At 52.6% G+C, this 16,711-nt stretch overlaps 6 protein-coding genes across 6 annotated transcripts; 4 read left to right on the top strand and 2 right to left on the bottom strand.

Moving 5' to 3' along the window:
- Nucleotides 1-294: 294 nt before the first annotated feature.
- Nucleotides 295-1,212, top strand: J4E79_011689 (uncharacterized protein; the record flags this gene model as incomplete). Its single annotated transcript, XM_049360518.1, has 2 exons — nt 295-408; nt 466-1,212. 2 exons carry the CDS (start codon nt 295-297, stop codon nt 1,210-1,212), a joined length of 861 nt encoding a protein of 286 aa, XP_049205059.1.
- A 650-nt stretch (nt 1,213-1,862) lies between these two features.
- J4E79_011688 (uncharacterized protein) lies at nt 1,863-3,316 on the top strand (the record flags this gene model as incomplete). The annotated part of the gene is made up of 5 exons (XM_049360517.1): nt 1,863-2,175; nt 2,225-2,462; nt 2,512-2,705; nt 2,752-2,917; nt 2,983-3,316. 5 exons carry the CDS (start codon nt 1,863-1,865, stop codon nt 3,314-3,316), a joined length of 1,245 nt encoding a protein of 414 aa, XP_049205058.1.
- Nucleotides 3,317-6,910: 3,594 nt separating this feature from the next.
- On the top strand, nt 6,911-8,977 carry J4E79_011687 (uncharacterized protein; the record flags this gene model as incomplete). The annotated part of the gene is made up of 2 exons (XM_049360516.1): nt 6,911-7,986; nt 8,038-8,977. The coding sequence occupies 2 exons, from the start codon at nt 6,911-6,913 to the stop codon at nt 8,975-8,977; spliced, it is 2,016 nt and encodes a 671-aa protein (XP_049205057.1).
- Nucleotides 8,978-10,087: 1,110 nt separating this feature from the next.
- J4E79_011686 (uncharacterized protein) lies at nt 10,088-11,517 on the top strand (the record flags this gene model as incomplete). Its single annotated transcript, XM_049360515.1, has 3 exons — nt 10,088-10,211; nt 10,264-11,067; nt 11,120-11,517. The coding sequence occupies 3 exons, from the start codon at nt 10,088-10,090 to the stop codon at nt 11,515-11,517; spliced, it is 1,326 nt and encodes a 441-aa protein (XP_049205056.1).
- A 1,283-nt stretch (nt 11,518-12,800) lies between these two features.
- J4E79_011685 (uncharacterized protein) lies at nt 12,801-14,280 on the bottom strand (the record flags this gene model as incomplete). Its single annotated transcript, XM_049360514.1, has 2 exons — nt 12,801-14,104; nt 14,160-14,280. The coding sequence occupies 2 exons, from the start codon at nt 14,278-14,280 to the stop codon at nt 12,801-12,803; spliced, it is 1,425 nt and encodes a 474-aa protein (XP_049205055.1).
- Nucleotides 14,281-14,689: 409 nt separating this feature from the next.
- Nucleotides 14,690-15,533, bottom strand: J4E79_011684 (uncharacterized protein; the record flags this gene model as incomplete). Its single annotated transcript, XM_049360513.1, has 2 exons — nt 14,690-15,147; nt 15,212-15,533. 2 exons carry the CDS (start codon nt 15,531-15,533, stop codon nt 14,690-14,692), a joined length of 780 nt encoding a protein of 259 aa, XP_049205054.1.
- Nucleotides 15,534-16,711: the final 1,178 nt, after the last annotated feature.

The following is a 16,711-nucleotide window of genomic DNA, read 5'->3' as shown; positions in this document are numbered from 1 at the left end:
ATCTCTGCGGTTGGGAGACTGCAACTTGGAAAGGGGCATATACTTTATAATCGACGATGGCATTTTCACTTCTGGTTGGCGACATCTTTTGGTGCTGCATGTCTTTCTTTGGATGGGTTAGCTGCAAATGCTACATAAACTTCATCTTCTCTTTCCGTTTCCTTTGTGGTGTTCTGCTCAGTCCGGCTATACGGCACTAACTCCGTAGCTTCGAGCACAGGCCTTGTGTCTCGTTACTCCACGCGCTCGACTCACCACCTGGGCAACAACTCACCCAACAGTCGGCAGCTCAACATGGACGACGTCACAGAGACAGCGCTAACCGAATCATTCGACAAGCTCGTCTCTGAAGGTGTCATTGTCTATGGCCCCAACGAGTCTATCAAATTCGAGCACGAAGGCTACCCGGTAAGCTAGTCCAGCAACGGCAACAGTAACACCAGTCCCTACTCACACCTTGGCCAGATAGAGTTCCGGGTCTGCACAGCACTAGCTACCAAACCTCACACCGTAGGCGCTGCGAACCATGCCTTTGACAAATCACGAAAATATGGTCCTGGCAGCGACTTGTTTTGTCCAGACGAGCGACTCAACATCACACAGCTCAACGGCACGCACGACCTAGCACTCAACCTATTCTGCGTCGACAGGCCGCAACTGCTCATGTTGACTCTGGACTCGTACAAGCGTCAGCACGAAGCTCTTGACCTAGATGACTTTGAGGTCATGCTGCAAGTGTTACGGAAGCTTCCAAACTTCTACGTCATCTTCAACTGTGGGGAGAAGGGTGGGTGCAGCAGGATACACAAGCACCTTCAGGGCTTGAGAGGGCCGCCACATGCTTTCGACCACATCATGTCATCTCTCACCGACGCATCGAAGAAGGTACCTTTCCAGTTCTTTGTCCATGAGTTCAGTCAAGGCTTCAACAATACGCCGGCCTCGGCTGTTCTTGATGTCTACAAGACATTCATTGCGCAGTGCTGCTCGCTCATGGGCACGTGTGAAAAGGAGACACCTCCCCACAACGTCATCATGTGGGCCGATCGACTCGTGGTTGTTCCACGTCGCGGAGGAACCACAGAGGGAGCGAGCGCGAATGCTGGAGGCATGCTAGGAAGCGTATGGATATCGGGACAGAAGCATGTGGATGAGTGGTTGAGGCTCGGCTACGCGAACGTGTTGAGAGAGCTGGGTGTTCCAAGTTGTTGAGAGAACGCGGTGATGCTGTTCGCATTCCACGCATACGAGCAGGTTATTACTGGGGCGCATCCAGGCTGGTCAATCTTCAACCTCCTTCCCATCCAGGCACTCGCTTCGCCAAGGTACTCACCACCCTGCAGTATGTCGCCATGCTAACGAGCACCACGAGATCACGTACCTGGCATTGCCTAGACTTTGTATTTGGCCTATCTCGTAGCCAAGACAAGCCAGCGTAGTCTCCGAAACCCGCACCTGCCTAATGCGATAAGCTCAACGCCTCCGCACCAATCACGCTCTCCTACCCACGTCGTCCAGAGAACATGCCAAGTGATGCTGTATATTAAACCACCGTCCAGATCTTGATGCGGAGTTCCGAATTCCTTGGACTGCTAGCCTCCCGCGCTTGCATCATCTACGTTGAGCTCCTTCGAGTGTACATCTCCCGTGCTTGCAGGAGATCAGCCAGGAGTACGGGGTGAGTACCTGCCTAATCGATGCGAGACTTGAGGTAACAGGTAGGACTGTGTCCGCGGTGCTACACACTGGATGGGAAGGTGGTTTATGGTCTGGTGTGACGGTTACACGACTTAAAAGCAGGCTCTCTCCTCAGCATCATACTGCACTGCACTGCACAACTGTCGTTGCATTCATTGCCTATCATGAAGACCACCATTCTTACCTCGGCGCTCCTCCTTTCCTCCACGGCGCTTGCCACTGTCGTCCCAAGGGCTGGCAAGAAGGTCGACTACAATGGCTTCAAGGTACTACGTGTAGCCAGCACCGATGCTGTCAAGGCAGAGATCGAGAGCTTGGCTGCACACATCCTCAACCCTGGCACGTCCGCTGAATTGGACGTCGTTGTTTCACCAGAGAATGTCGACGCCTTGACTGCCTTGGTGGCTGAGAGCAAGGTACTGAACGAGGATGTCGGTGCAGCGCTTGCCGAGGAGGGAGAAATGAGCGTATATGCTGGTTCGTGGAGAGCCTCGTTGGTGCGACGACATCTACTGACCATATCTAGTCCCTAGCGAAAGCTGGTTCACTGCATACCACCCATATGCCGACCACATCCAGTTCCTCCGGGATCTCCAGGCTGGTTACACTGGCCAGTCTGAGATTGTCACAGTCGGCACCTCTGTCCAGGGACGAGCCTTGACTGGTATCCACATCTGGGGTAGCGGCGGCAAGGGCTCCAAGCCTGCGGTCATCATTCACGGCAACGTTCACGCACGAGAGTGGATTACCTCCATGACCACCGAGTATGTCAGCGTTTATGAAACCCTGAACCCATCTGCTAACACCGAACAGGTACTTCGCGTGGCAACTACTCACCAAGTACGGCTCTGACGCAAACATCAAGTCTCTCGTCGACAAGTTCGACTTCTACATTACACCCATCGCCAACCCAGATGGCTTCGTCTACTCCCAGACAACCGACCGTCTCTGGCGCAAGAACAGGCAAACTGTAAGCGGCAACAGCTGTGTCGGCCGTGATATCAACCGTGAGTCCCCTTTCACCTTAGAGTTCATCACTGACATCTTTCGAAGGTAACTGGCCCTACAAGTGGGAAGTCACAGGCGGAGCCTCCACAAACCCCTGCTCAGAGACCTACAAAGGCGTAGCCGCCGGCGACGCCCCCGAGCTCCGAGGCCTGAAGGCGCAAGTCGACTCACTCAAAGCCTCGCGCGGTATCCGTCTCTACCTCGACGTACAGTACGTCCCCAACCTCCCACCAACCCTCCCAACACAAACAAACAACCAAGCTAACCACACCCCAGCTCCTACGGCCAATACATCCTCTGGCCCTACGGCTACGACTGCACTCTCCGCGCCGAAAACGACGCCCAGCACCGCTCCATCGCCACCCGCGCCCAGTCCGCTATCCGCGCTGTCTCTGGTACCGCTTATACCATTGGCCCCAGCTGCGCGACACTATATGCTACGACTGGTTCTTCGACTGATTACACTGATGTTACGGGTAATGCGACATATTCTTACACGTACGAGTTGAGGGATAAGGGCACGTATGGGTTTACGCTGCCGGCGAATCAGATAAGGCCGACTGTGTTGGAGACTTGGGCGGGGGTTGCTAGTATGCTTAGGGATGCTTAGGGTGGGGGTGGTTGTTGTTGGGGTTTTGGATGATCTGATGTATTGGATTTATATATTGCCAAGTCATTGTTTCTTCCACATAGACATGGGCGTACTCCGCAACATCACAGAGTCCTGGATCAGACCCATTGCGCTTGCGCGTACTCGCTGACGGTACTTCCAAGATTGAGTACTGCTCGGCGCGCAGCTTAACTCACTCGTGCCACTGCCTAGCTGCGTCATTGTTGGATTGTTCAAAATTGGGCAATAGCTTCGATTCCCGCAGGATAGCATCTTGTCACGACTGCAAGTCAGTGCCAGGTTCAGCCTCAAGTTGGTAGGTGCGGGGGCGAAGATACCTAGGTAGGCAGGCAGGTTGTGGTAGAAGTGAGGGACCGCTTTAACCTTGGAAAAACTGAACACCCTAGAGTCTACATCGACGTTAGGTGGCCTACTTTGTATGCTTTCATCTCGCGCACACTTTTGGGGTACGTGATACACCTTGATTACGACTTTTGAGACATCCCTACAACGCTGTTAACACTACAACCTATGTTTTCATGTTGCTCTAGTCCGCGGACCTGTTTAGATTTTCCTTTGTGTTGAGTGGGGCTGAGAGGGTGGGCGCCTAATCGTGGGGGCGGTTGGATGTCTATTCTTGCAAACACCATGCGCGAGCCCGGCGAATGCTCCCCAGAGTGTTGAATCAATGCAAGCGATTGTATAACGAAGGAATGTGGGTGCTCGCTCTATTGGTCCGCTTCCAAAGCCGAGCTTACCAAGTCCTGTTGTATCACTACATCTGGCTGCGCTCCGGACACGGGCCGCCTGAAACGTCACATCTTACTTGCAGACGGCAAGAGACCAACGAGAACAACCCTCCCGGGGTCTGTTCAGCATGCATCGATCCCTACTCCTCAGCCTTACTTATTTTACGATACGGTCCAACAGTTTGACTAGACTACGAACCGTCACAAACTTCTCAAGCTCTGGCATCCTTGAGGCGCTATGGAGAATACCAGAGGAAGCCACCATGGTGGAGTCGGGCTTCAAGCCGGAGGGAACCGCCATCACGAGATGGAAACTCAGCAGTTGCTACCATTGACATCGACAGCGCATTCCAGAACGAATACTCACAGATCTCATCGCGCATCAATCTCCAATGTTTCTAGTGTAAGCTGCGTGGAGCCTGGCGGCGAACGAAAGTATTCATATGGCTTTATTTGCACTGCTCGTTCTAACACACACTCAGAACCACGATGGATGCCTTTTGCGCTGCGCTGGCACTTTATCACCACCGCTGCCGGGTTTTCTATCTCCTGCGCAGCCATCACGTTTGCATTGTATCGGTACTCACATAACAACAACGGGCTGTGTGCTGAGGATTCAGCAATGCCGGGCTGGAAGTTCATACCCACGCTGATCGCTGTCGTCTATACACAATTGACCGGAATCATACTCGGTGCTGTCAAACGGACAGGGCCTTTTGCAAGAATGGGCAAAACAGACGGACGTATCCCAGTTGCCCGTTATACTTTACTCGAAAAGGCTAAGCCATGGTGGACAACTCTCACTCGAGGATTTCAAAGGCGAAGAAATGGCGGATCATGGAATTGGGTTACAATCCTCTCATGCAGCACCTATATTCTGGCCATACTTGGAATCTCACCGATGTCTGCTGCACTATTGAGAACAAAAGAGATACACCAAACAAGTCCGGAGACACTTGCACGACTAGCAATGCGCAACGGATTGATGCTACAACCTCGAGCTGAGCGAGATACGTATCTGCGAACTATGGGCGCAATATTCCAAAATTATAGCTCCTCCCCCTGGATTACTGACGACTTTGTCATCTTACCGTTCTGGCCACAAGATTCAGTTGATACTGGCTCACGTTGGGACTACAAGGTTCAAGATTCAGGAACTTGGGAGGCAAACACGAGTGTTTTCCACGCCGATTTAGTTTGCGCCAAACTGGATATGAAGAAGAAGGACATGTATCTCCGGCATGCACCCGAAGGATGGGAAGAAGAGCCTGAAAAAAAGTTCTATCAAGCATCTGTTCTCCTAGAGTCCAATGAGGGTTGCCAGTTTAACCTCACTGTCGACGTGGAGTATCACGCCCTTACTACGGATTGGATTTCCTGGAGCGACATCAACAACATCACATCGGAAGACTACCCCATGTCAGATGCTATCGTTCAATCGAATGAACACTGCCACGAGAATGAGATTGTTATGATGAGTACGCCGTGGTGGCCCAGGCAGGATATCACGCCGACCGAAAAGTTCCTACAAAACATGACGATGCTTGCATATGCATGTCATACAAGCCATAGCATGGCCACCATCCCAGCTCGTGCCACAGCCTCATCAGGGACATTGTCCGTCGAGTTCGACGAGAATCTTTTCCACCAAATTTGCACGCCAGTTCCCCCGACCGTCCTTGACTTACTCGAACTACGCAAGGCTTATACGGACATTAAATGGAGCGATTTCGTCCCCCACGAGACCAAGACGTCTGACATCGAGATCGACTTATATGATGTTCCCTTTACGGGCCCAGCGGCGATCTTGGGTGAACCATACAACTTCAGTATCCCACGAATGATGGCTGATTCTCAATTGCCTGTGGTGGCTGCTCAATTCCGACGTCGCTTCTTCGCAGAAATTGTTGGTGGTTCTCTGCAACGCACGGAAGTTTTAGAAGAACGTTCTACGGCTGGTCATCGACTTGGATCTGTCCGGATAGTGCTAGTCAGCGGGCAAGCCGCCTGCATTGTATGTGCTCTGTTACTCATTTGCTTTGTATTCTTTCTAGGCATCCTGTGGGAGACGCGAGCGGCTAAGACAACTCTTAATATTAGCCAAGATCCAAGTACACTGCTGGGCACAAGTATATGGGGCAGCGGTGATGCGACAGTGTTGCGCGGTTTCACAAAACTCGACCTCGCCACAAGAAAGACATTGAAAGAAGAACTTGCTAGAAAAGTCTTCTATTCCAAGCATGGCAAGCTTCGAGAAAGTGAAGCCAACATCCAGGACGATCATGAGAGTACGTACTTACATAACTGTTGGTGTATTTTCTGACACGTGGCAGAAAAAACAAGAGTGCAGTCCTATGACATCGCACCTGTATTACCCATGCTACGACTACGAAACCTGACTTTTCTCATTCTTTACATACTTGCTCTTCTTGCTGGAATCGTAGTGCTTTACGTCTACGCGCGGAGGTCAGAACTTCATCAGGCTTTCTTCACCTATCGCGCCAACATCAAGCTTCTCGGTCATTCAAACACAGTATCGCCCTTATCTGTCATCCCGACTTTGCTTGCTATTGTTATCACGCTCTGGTGGGAGTCCGTTGACACCACTTGTAGGACGGTTCAACCTTACATTAGCATGCAACATGATGCCAAGCGTCCTTCTCAGGGTATCGCATTATCCTATCTATCATGGTTCTGGCTATTCGCATCGTTGAAAGCTTTAAAGCACCGACATTGGCTGCTCTCGCTTGTTACAACGACGACGTTTCTGCTCCAAGCTCGTAAGTGCACATTCCAAGACTAAGCTGCAACTACAACTAAGTGCTGTGATCAAGTCACAATCGCCATGTCCGCTCTCTTTGACTCGGGTAATGGCGTCTTGACTACTTCCTCGGAGATGCCCGTAGCATTGGAGCTGCGCAGTGTTCCATTCGTGCAACAAATATCGGTAAACAGAGATCAACCTACCTGGCTGTTCAACTACACCATCGACGAGAAGAGTTTCTCAAGCGACCTTGGCGACTTGGTGTGGGAAAACCTGCAGAGCCTGTCAAAAGACTGGATGTACACCGCTATCATACATACTGCGCTAGAGGGCCCGAAACCAGTGTGGAGCCAAGATGATTGGAGTTTCATGCCTGTATCTTCCGGTGTGGAAAGCTTCGCCTCGGCTGAGATCAAGAGTCCAGCAGGTAGGGGCAACCGCTCCGTAGAGAGCCTGAGAGTCCAAACATCCGCGATTCGTGCTCGACTGGAATGCAGTGCTGTTGAGTGGCCCAGAAACACGAGCCTGTGGCTTCTGTCGCACAACGACGGATATGGACGTAACATCACTGGACTAGACAACTATTTCACGATAGCACGAGTCGTTGACGATCGCAATTCCACGACGTGGCTTTCTACCCAAGGCAGCATTCCACCGTGCTGCGCCAATCTCACTGGAAACGCAACGTACAATCCAGCCGCAGTTGCGTATTGGACAGAGAATTGGCAGGAAGTTTCTGGCCCCGAAGACAGTCGCGATTATCGTACATCGGGAAACTTTACAGTCAAATGGATCCGAGGCCCTGGAAAGATTGAACGATTCCTCACGAGTATGCGCCGTAAGCCGGATGTATACATGTTCGTATTCCCAGAGCCGCCCGCTATACAGGCATTGAACTGCATGCCTATCTTTGAGTCGAGCCAAGCAGTAGTTACAGTGGAGCCCAAAACCGGTGTCGTACAGCACTACCGCCTCCTTGACGTTCCTGTTCGGGAGGATGTCGCTTGGTCTGATACATCCCAATGGCGTGACCCTTACGAAGACGCTCGTTACACCAATTTCAATATCCATCATGACCCTGACTTTGAGGTCAATAGCTCTGAATGGAGGGCTAGCAGTTTCAAGTCTTATGACTACAATATCAATACAACTACTAGGTGAGTTAGAAGATAAACATTGGGTTCGGTCCATCTAACAGACCACTGCAGTTACGGGCCCTTGTTCGTGCAATGGCTCTTGAATGCCGCAAATATCGATGGACCTTCCTCTAAGAGTCCACCCCGAACATACGAGAACTCCCCAAGACCCAACCCTCAATATTCAGATGGCAGGGCCTTCAATATGCGAGATAACACAACAGGTCTTAATCTCGACTTCATGTCGTACGCCGCTTACGCACAAGTGGGATTTGATCCTACCGCCCTACTGGATCCGGAAGTCTTGGCTAGAACATCCTCAACTGTCTTCTCGACCTTCTTTCAGCACTTTGTAAACAGCAACCTGTCTCGCGAATCCGGCGGTTATGTCTATCAACCTAGAGGCATGGAGCTCAAAATCAACGCCCCGATGGACGACATGCCAATCCAGTACATGCCTGATGGTTCCATAGCACCAAAGTTCGAAGACATTGTCCGCAACACCAATGCAACCACAACAGCGGAATTAAGCACCAAGGTAGAAGTTCTCCAGATGAATCTCGTCGCGTTCTGGATCGCAACAAGCATCCTAATCTGGCTTATCATCACCATCATCATCCTCGGATCCGTACAAAGAAAATACTACGGCGGTATGATGCGCAACATCGAATGCATCGCCGACGTGCTGGTTCTCATCGCTGGAAGCGAACGTTTACTTGAAGTTATCAGAGAGAAGGGCTTCGATGCTATAGTCAAGGAGGACAAGATGTTGACGCGTATGGGATGGTTCCGAGATGTTGATGGGACCATGCGATGGCGGATTGACTTGGTTGAGGAAAAGCAAGTTCAGACGCAGCCCATTCGTTTGGGTCCTGGGTATGTTCCAGTGACGAATGACAATGAGGAGTGCGACGTAGATGCTGGGTCTAGTCGTAGCGTCTCCCCACCGGGCAGCAACGACGAAGGTTATGTAGATGCTGTGTCGGACGCTGGCGTTGTCAGGTCGAGATGAAGTTGTATGACACCCCAGGCCTGAGTTGGGGTAACTGACTTCTTGGTTTCATCCCCATTGTCTTCTTCCCGGTACCATTCATCTTGTATCTGTATGGGAAGCGACTGCGAAACGCCAAGCTTTTCAGGGTGGAAATTTGACAGACTTTGGCAAGCTATTGCTTGAGTACAGCGGGTGACGGTATCTGGTTGTTGGAAGTTTGAAACGGAGGTGGATATGCCAGCTCTATATTGTTGATACGCTGGGTTTTTGGACCTGGTGATTCAATCCCTGCCCTGATGCGAATATCCGTTGGTGTTGCTTTCGTTCGGGAATACCGAGAAAATCTCAGAATTATGGGTGACAACGCTCATAAAATCGGACACGACCTCCACGAGAAGGCAGACTGCGGAGGCGGTACTATTGGGAATAATAGTACCGACCCGTCGCAAAAGACCAACTTCTCACGGCTCCGTGCCACATAAATTGACCTTAGCTGTCACATCCCGGGCGGGTGCATTCTGGTGTTTCGGCTGTCTATCCGTAGCCGGTTCCACATCGGCTATCCGCGCTAAGGGCACCAAGCAACCGTGATTTCCTGTTCTGCGCGTCTTAGCTGCATCAAGGCTGCACGCCAACAGGCTTAACGCGTCCCAACCAATGGCACGCTCAGACGATCGCCCGCAGCACGGGCGCACGTCTCCACCAGCACCCACGGCGCCTGTCCTCTATCACTGTCATGATGGGCCTCGTTGCCGTTTGTGCCCTGCTACTGGCGCCGCTTAGGGAAGGCGGGATGCATTTGCGGCAAGCGGGCATCATGGAGATTGGAAGGAGCGATAGCTTGGTTCGCCGGTTGGTTTGGTTTGTCGAGACGCGAGAAGTTGTTCGTCTTGTTTCTTCTCAGCTATTTCACTCTCGTTGTCGCTGGTCTTGTTCTTCACGCCCGTTTGCGCTTCCTTTCTGCGCTGTACAGTCGTTCGTTCGTTCCTAGTCGACGCCACTGCCGTTCACTGTGCACTTGTGGCGAGCTAGTGCGTTTGCCTGATATTTGCTTGCAGCTATCGCGACACATTTTCTCTTGCAACCGCGCCACATCGAAAGCAAACCACTTCGTCGATACACTGCAAGATGGTTCAATTGGTATCGCTCAGCCTGTTGGCGGGCTTGAGCGCTGTCGCGTCGGCTATTCCTACCATTGAAGTCAAGGGCTCCAAGTTCTTCACCAGCGAGGGCAACCAGTTCTACGTCAAGGGTATGTCCGACGATAAGAGTCAATGTAGACGCACACTGACACTCACGCTCAGGTATCGCGTACCAACTCGTTCCCGACGACCCACTCATCGATGCGACGCAATGTGGTCTCGACTCTGCGCTCATGAAGACCATCGGTGCCAACTCGATCCGTGTCTACCACGTCGACCCTGACTCCGACCACACCGAATGCATGAAGACATTTGCAGATGCTGGAATCTACATCTGGGTCGACCTCGATACCTTCGATACTCAGGTCGAGCAGAACACTCCTCGCTGGGAGACCGACCAGCGTGATGCTTTCGCCAAGGTCATGGATGAATTCCACCAGTACGACAACACTGCTGGCTTCTTTATTGGCAACGAGGCCATTACCACCGCAAACGGCTCTGTCACCTCACCCTACATCAAGGCTGCCGCCCGTGACATGAAGGCCTACCGCGACGAGAAGGGCTACCGCAGCATACCAATAGGATACTCTGCTGCCGATATCGCCAGTCTCCGCCCTATGCTGCAGAACTACCTCGCTTGCGGCGACAATGCGTCTGAGCGTCTCGACTTCTTCAGTCTCAACGCCTACTCTTGGTGCGGACAGAGCTCCTACCAACAGTCTGGCTATGATCAGCTTGAGAAGAACTCTGAGGATCTGCACATCCCTATCTTCATGTCGGAGACTGGTTGCAACACAGCAAGGCCACGCGATTTCAAGGACCAAGAGGCGCTTTTCGGAGAGATGGCCGACGTCTGGTCTGGCAGCATTATCTACGAATGGATCGAAGAGATGAACGATTACGGTCTCATTAGCTATGGTCCCAAGGTTGACCCTGCTCAGGCACCGGATGGTTTCCCTCGCTCAGGTATGTCGTACATGCTACTTCTCTCTTAGACAACTTGACTAACAACACACAGGAAAACCTACCCCAGTAGAACCCGATTTCCCCAACCTCTCCGCTGTCTGGGCTACATTAAACCCCACCGGTGTAAAGGCGGCTGACTACAACCCCACCAACTCGCCTGTCGTCTGCCCCGACTTCACTACCTCGGTCTGGGAAGTCAACCCCACGTCGCCCCTGCCCACACTGGGCCAGAAGCACGACTTCAACGGTACGCCCACTTCTGGCAGCTTCAGCGCAACGGCGACTGGAGGATCTGGCGCGGAGGAGTCCGGCTCTTCGGGAACTGGGTCTGACAGTGCGGAGACATCTGCGCCCCCTTCCACTGGTGCTGCGGCGGATGCCCTGGGCAAAGAGCTCAATGGAATGGGTGCGCTGCTCGCGGGCGTTATGGCCGTCTTTGCTTGGCTTTGATTGTGTTAAGCGTCACATTTTCGGAACGTTGATACTATGCCACACGTCAACAACCTTGGGGGACTTTGATGAAAACTTTACGGAAGACCATGTTTAATGATTCGAGTATATATTTGGATGAAAAAATCATTGGTCCAGCTTTGCATGTAGGATTATGATAATAGATTACTAAGAGAAGCTATCTCGATGTTACACTGATACAGATCCATGACCGTTCACCACCCATTCTCTGATTACCATGGTAAACTGCAGTAATGACCCGTTGGACAAGAACGCTACCGCTTGTAGTTGACTGTCCTCCGTACATCCATGAGGATAGCACTTTGGAGTTAACCGGACTCTTTTCCTCATCGGTTTTGTCACTGCTTGAGCACATACGGCGCTCAGACTTTGTGACAAAGCGTACCAACATAGCAACGTCGCACAATATTCCAGTCATCAACGAGGTGCAAGGACAGGACTGAGTCATAGAAGCTTTATATTCTTCGTCAGTGTAGATGTATCACTCTACTATCAACCTCTCGATATCCTCACCAGCGCAATAGCCTAAGCACGAAACTACCATGACAGAGTGGAACCAGAGGGGGCGCGATTGCTGTAATCCAGCTAGCACAGGTACGAGTTCTCGTCTTCCAGTATAAACACCGACTGATGTGTTTGCACAGGCTGGCTCGCATGCTGCTGTCCTTGGGTTCTGTACGGCAAGATTCGGTACCAAGAGATCCATGAGGGAGATATGGAAGGGTATGATTGTTGGACGGCGTCTTGCAACAGAAAGGCAAGCCATCCCTCCTCCGCGGCGTTGGGCACACGCTGACCAGAGACATATAGTGTTGGGGATGTTGCTGTCTGTCATGTTGTGGGTCTATGTGCTTCTTATGTATCTTGCTGCCTTTTCGTAATCGAGGGCGCATTCGGCAGAGATACGGATTAAAAGGCAATCGGGGGAAGGACCTGTGGTGTGCTTTCTGCGCTCCCTTCAATCTTGTACAGCAGGACCGGGAGATCGAGCATCAACACCCGGTGAAGACAGTATCGCAGCCGGAGCTCATTGAACCGATGACCTATCCGTCGCAGCAACAAATGGCGCGAGACGCGTCTTCTCCCTCACTTCGCCCACAGGAAGCACAAGCGGCGGTGACGCCTCCAACAGGGACGGTCGGGCAAGCGATGTGATCTAGGACGAACTAGTTGTCCCAAGCAGATACAGGCGTGCTCATGTGCGCGACGGAACAGGAAAGCGGCTCGTCAAATAGATAGATGGCAGAACCATAATGGCGTGTTCACTCCTCCTCACTCTCTTCACTGCTGTCCCCGCCCATCAAACCTCTTCTCATAAGCTCTTCGAGATCATCCTCATCGTCGTCGGCTGCTGCCGCTTCACCAGCCATGCTAGACTTGCGATCATGGCTCCCCGTCTCCTGTCGCGCAGGCGGCCCAATGTCCATAGGTTCAATGTCTCTGTTGTAATCGTCCTCATCATCATCCTCACCTTCTGCATCATCGCCGCCCAGATCACCAAAGTCGATCTCGTCTTGAGCGTTGCGATTGCGGCGGGGGTTCGGCGAGCCTTCACCATCGCTGTTGGCGGCGCTGGCGAGGGATATCGGGCCGTTGGAGGGGGAGCGGAGGTAACCTGCATTGAGATTTGAGCCGAGAGATGCCATTGCGCCCTTGTTGTGTCGTGGTGGGCGTGCGTCGGGCACTTCGATCTCGAGGCCACCGTCATCGTCTGACTCGCCCTCTGCGTCGTCGTCGTCGTCGTCGGACTCGTGGTGTTGCTGATGTTGTTGGTGAGGAGGCGATGGATGTGCTGGCGAGGAAGCTGCTTCGCCGTCGGATTCGTCAGACGAGTGTATGACCTCGGAGGATTTGATTCTCGACGCTGGCGGTGCTGCGGGCTTAGCTTTGGGCTTTGGTGTTGTGTCGGTTGCGGTGCGCTGGAGGCGGACGGCTGGTGTGGCTTGCGTCTTCTTGGGCTTTACCATGGGGTTCGTGGCCGCTGTCTTGCGCTTCTTGGGCGCTGGTATAGCGGCAGCCTTCCGCGCTGGAGCAGCAGTCGCAGAGGCGCGGGCCCCGAACTGAGGTGTATTGACGGCGCTGCCTGTGCCTGTGCGGTAGTCTGGCGAAGACGCGTATTTGTATTCGGACTCGTCGCCCCGTTTCTCCTTCTCCTTGCTCAAGAAGTGTCGGAAGTCGTAGGGGTTGTCTGCATCAGGGTCCCCTCCCTCGTCGTCAGCCGCCGCCTCGCCGAAGAGATCCTCTTCGCCATCTTTGCTCTCTGCGTCACCCTTGAGTTTCTTGGGATATATCTTGGCGTGTTGTGACGAGACGTCCTTGCCGTTCTTGGTCGCGAGGTTGAAGGTGTAGCTGCTGGACAGCGGCTCGAGCGTGGCCTGCTGGCTGGCGGGATCGAATACGAGGACGTATGACTTCTTGGGTTGTGACTTCTGCCCTGTGAATGTGAAGATGTCCTTGTCGCCCGAGCTGTTCGTGTCGTCGATGCGGAGGTTGTATAGGCCGGTCGACGAGGGCGAAGTAAGCGTGGTAGAGCGCGAGTCGGATGTTTGTGGGGGCTTGTGGTTGTCTACCCTCTGGATTAGAAAGCGGACAAGGACAGGAACATTGCAGGCAAGACTCACATTTGACGCTGCTAAACTCCCCTGGCGCGTCGTCGCTGCCTGTTATGCGGTCGCTGATGTGCAGACTGAAGTGCGCCTTCTTGTGCGGTTCGATGCGACTCTCAAGCATAGGGGACGCCATTCTACGCGTCCACCTCTGAGACTTTTGCCTAAATGCGAGGGGAAGAAAGAGAACAGAAGGATAATATTGCGGACGCTACGCTACCAACAAAGTGGGCCAGAATGGAATGACAGTTGTTTGCGGAGTTCAGCTGCGTTGTTCACGTCAACTGGAAGTCGCGACGCCGGCCGGTCTGGATTGGGACGCTCCGCTTGCCGTCTCCCGCAGCTAGCCCACCCCACACCTGCACCACTAATTTTAGCCTCTCTCGACATCTCCACCCACGCCGAGCAATGCCTGTATGTCAAGAGAGCTATGCCATAGGGAGAAGAGTTGAATCCTCATATATCGTTTATCGCTACTGTGGCTACAGCTATGCCCCCAGCGTGTTGGACGCATGACGACCCCGCTCAGTTGAGCATCTAACAGCCTACATATCATCGGTATACCTTGTCTTGCTACCCTCCATGAGACCACCGCTCTCAGCTTGAGCCATCAGAGTCTGCGACGCCTTCCTCTGCTTCCGCTTCTGGTGGAAAAGCCGAGCGGAGAACGCCATGCAAAGCGCAACCACTAACACGATGCCAACAATGTAGTGCATTCGCAATGGCGCTGCCTCATCACCCTTCCACGGCACACCTTCAGGGTCATCCTCTGTGAATAGCTGCCTTCCTCTGTCTGATGGCGGCTGCTTATTGATGACGGGGAAGGCCTGCGAGAGGCCTCCTTCCAGCATGCCAGGAAAACCCAAGGTGCAGACCATGGTATCCGCCTCAGGCGTGAACTCGAATTTGATTGGAACTTTAGCCATGCCTGATCCCATCACGTCGAAGCTTGTAGACCATATCCCACCATGCCCCGGTTTCTCGTCTAGCGTGACGGTCAGATCTGTCTTGTCATGCACACGAATATCTCGTTGGGCAATTTGAGCTATGCTATGGAACAGACTTACAGCAAGACTCCCAGTCAAACTCTTTCGAGATTGTATCGTCGTTATTTTCCTGCTGGCAAGGCTTGCAGTACAGGTTTCGGTGACTGGCAGCGGGAACATTGAAGTCCCAGGGCCAGGTAGGCTCGATAACGTCGTTGATGTACACAGGGACGGTACCAAAGCCGGAAGTAGGTGGGACGTGAGCGGAAGCCTCAAGGTATTGCTCGATCTCGAAGCTAGAGCTCTGAGGGTGCTTGCTAGGCATCAGATCCTGGTTGCCTGGCGCCGGGAATTCCCACAGGATTGGACTTGGGCAGTCGCAGTCGTCCTTTGTGGGAGCCATGTTGTAGTCTGACCTCTTTTTGGATGCGATTGAGTATCGAGATGAAAAGGCGTCTTCAGTAACTTATGTGCAAAGGTGAGAAGAAAACCGCGTACACAATCCGGCATTGAAGCTACTCGGGGCTGACAAAACGCCGTCACGAAGCGGCTTCAGCATGGGGTCGCTCGCCTGTCGCGAAGTACCTCGCTGTGAGTGGTGCATCTCAGAGTCGGGCGTCGGGCTGTGCTGATTCTAACGCAAAGTAGCGGAGTGGAGTTCGTATGCAGCTTTTGCGTACGTAGCATCGCGCTTTCAACAGGCACATGCGAAGCCGTGGCATTGAGTCGCGAATCAACAGCCTTGAAACGCTGGTGCCTTGAGTTCCATCGACGAAGTTATGGCAGTTCCATCGGCCCGCAACTGCAAAAAGATCAATGCTGTCCTCACGCGTCATTTCTGGGAGAAGGTAGGCCGTCTAGTAGATGGTCAACAGACAATACCCCAATACTGGAGAGGGTGAATGAATGAACGTCATCATAGCTACTGAAAATGCGTCGAGCGCGGAATGTCGATGACGGGACGGATCACAATGCCAAGACGCTAAGCAGGAACGGCTGGTGCAGGTCGCACCTGCCAGTCTCGACTGAAACATACTCGAATCTTCATTGAACCAGGCAAGATGCTGCTGCTATGCTTATCGCCTCCTTCTATTCAATACATCTGTTATCATTCCGCACAAAAGATCTACCTCGCAAGCATATCGATTGCCTCGTACCCAAAGGGTTGACCTTACTACAACTGCGCCTACTCCAGCCTGACCGGACCCCAAGTCTGAGCATTGAGCTTATCTTTATTCTAACATTGAAGTGTTGGTGAGGGTCGACCCCACGAGACTTTAAGCAGGACTTCCCTTGAAGGACTTTGCAACAGTTCAGCTGCACGATGTATTGAAGCTGCAAAGCTGCTGCCTGATAATTCGGGCAGTGTCCGTGGCCAGCAGATCGCCAGCACTACAACAATCCTCGGCTAATGTATCGCATGCAAGCCAGCAACGGCAGTGTACATGATGACCATTCAACTCAAAAGCCTCGTGTAGCGACACTGCTGCAAGGATGCATCGGCGGACATGGTCTGCTGTTATCGACAAGCGAGCCAAAGCCATTCTCGTCCGATAAACCTAAACAGCCAGATTAAATGTA

The sequence above is a fragment of the Alternaria viburni genome (assembly GCF_023758015.1).
Source record: "Alternaria viburni strain BMP 2772 chromosome Unknown scaffold_46, whole genome shotgun sequence".
Lineage (NCBI taxonomy): Eukaryota > Fungi > Ascomycota > Dothideomycetes > Pleosporales > Pleosporaceae > Alternaria > Alternaria viburni.
This window is presented reverse-complemented; position numbering and strand designations above follow the sequence as displayed.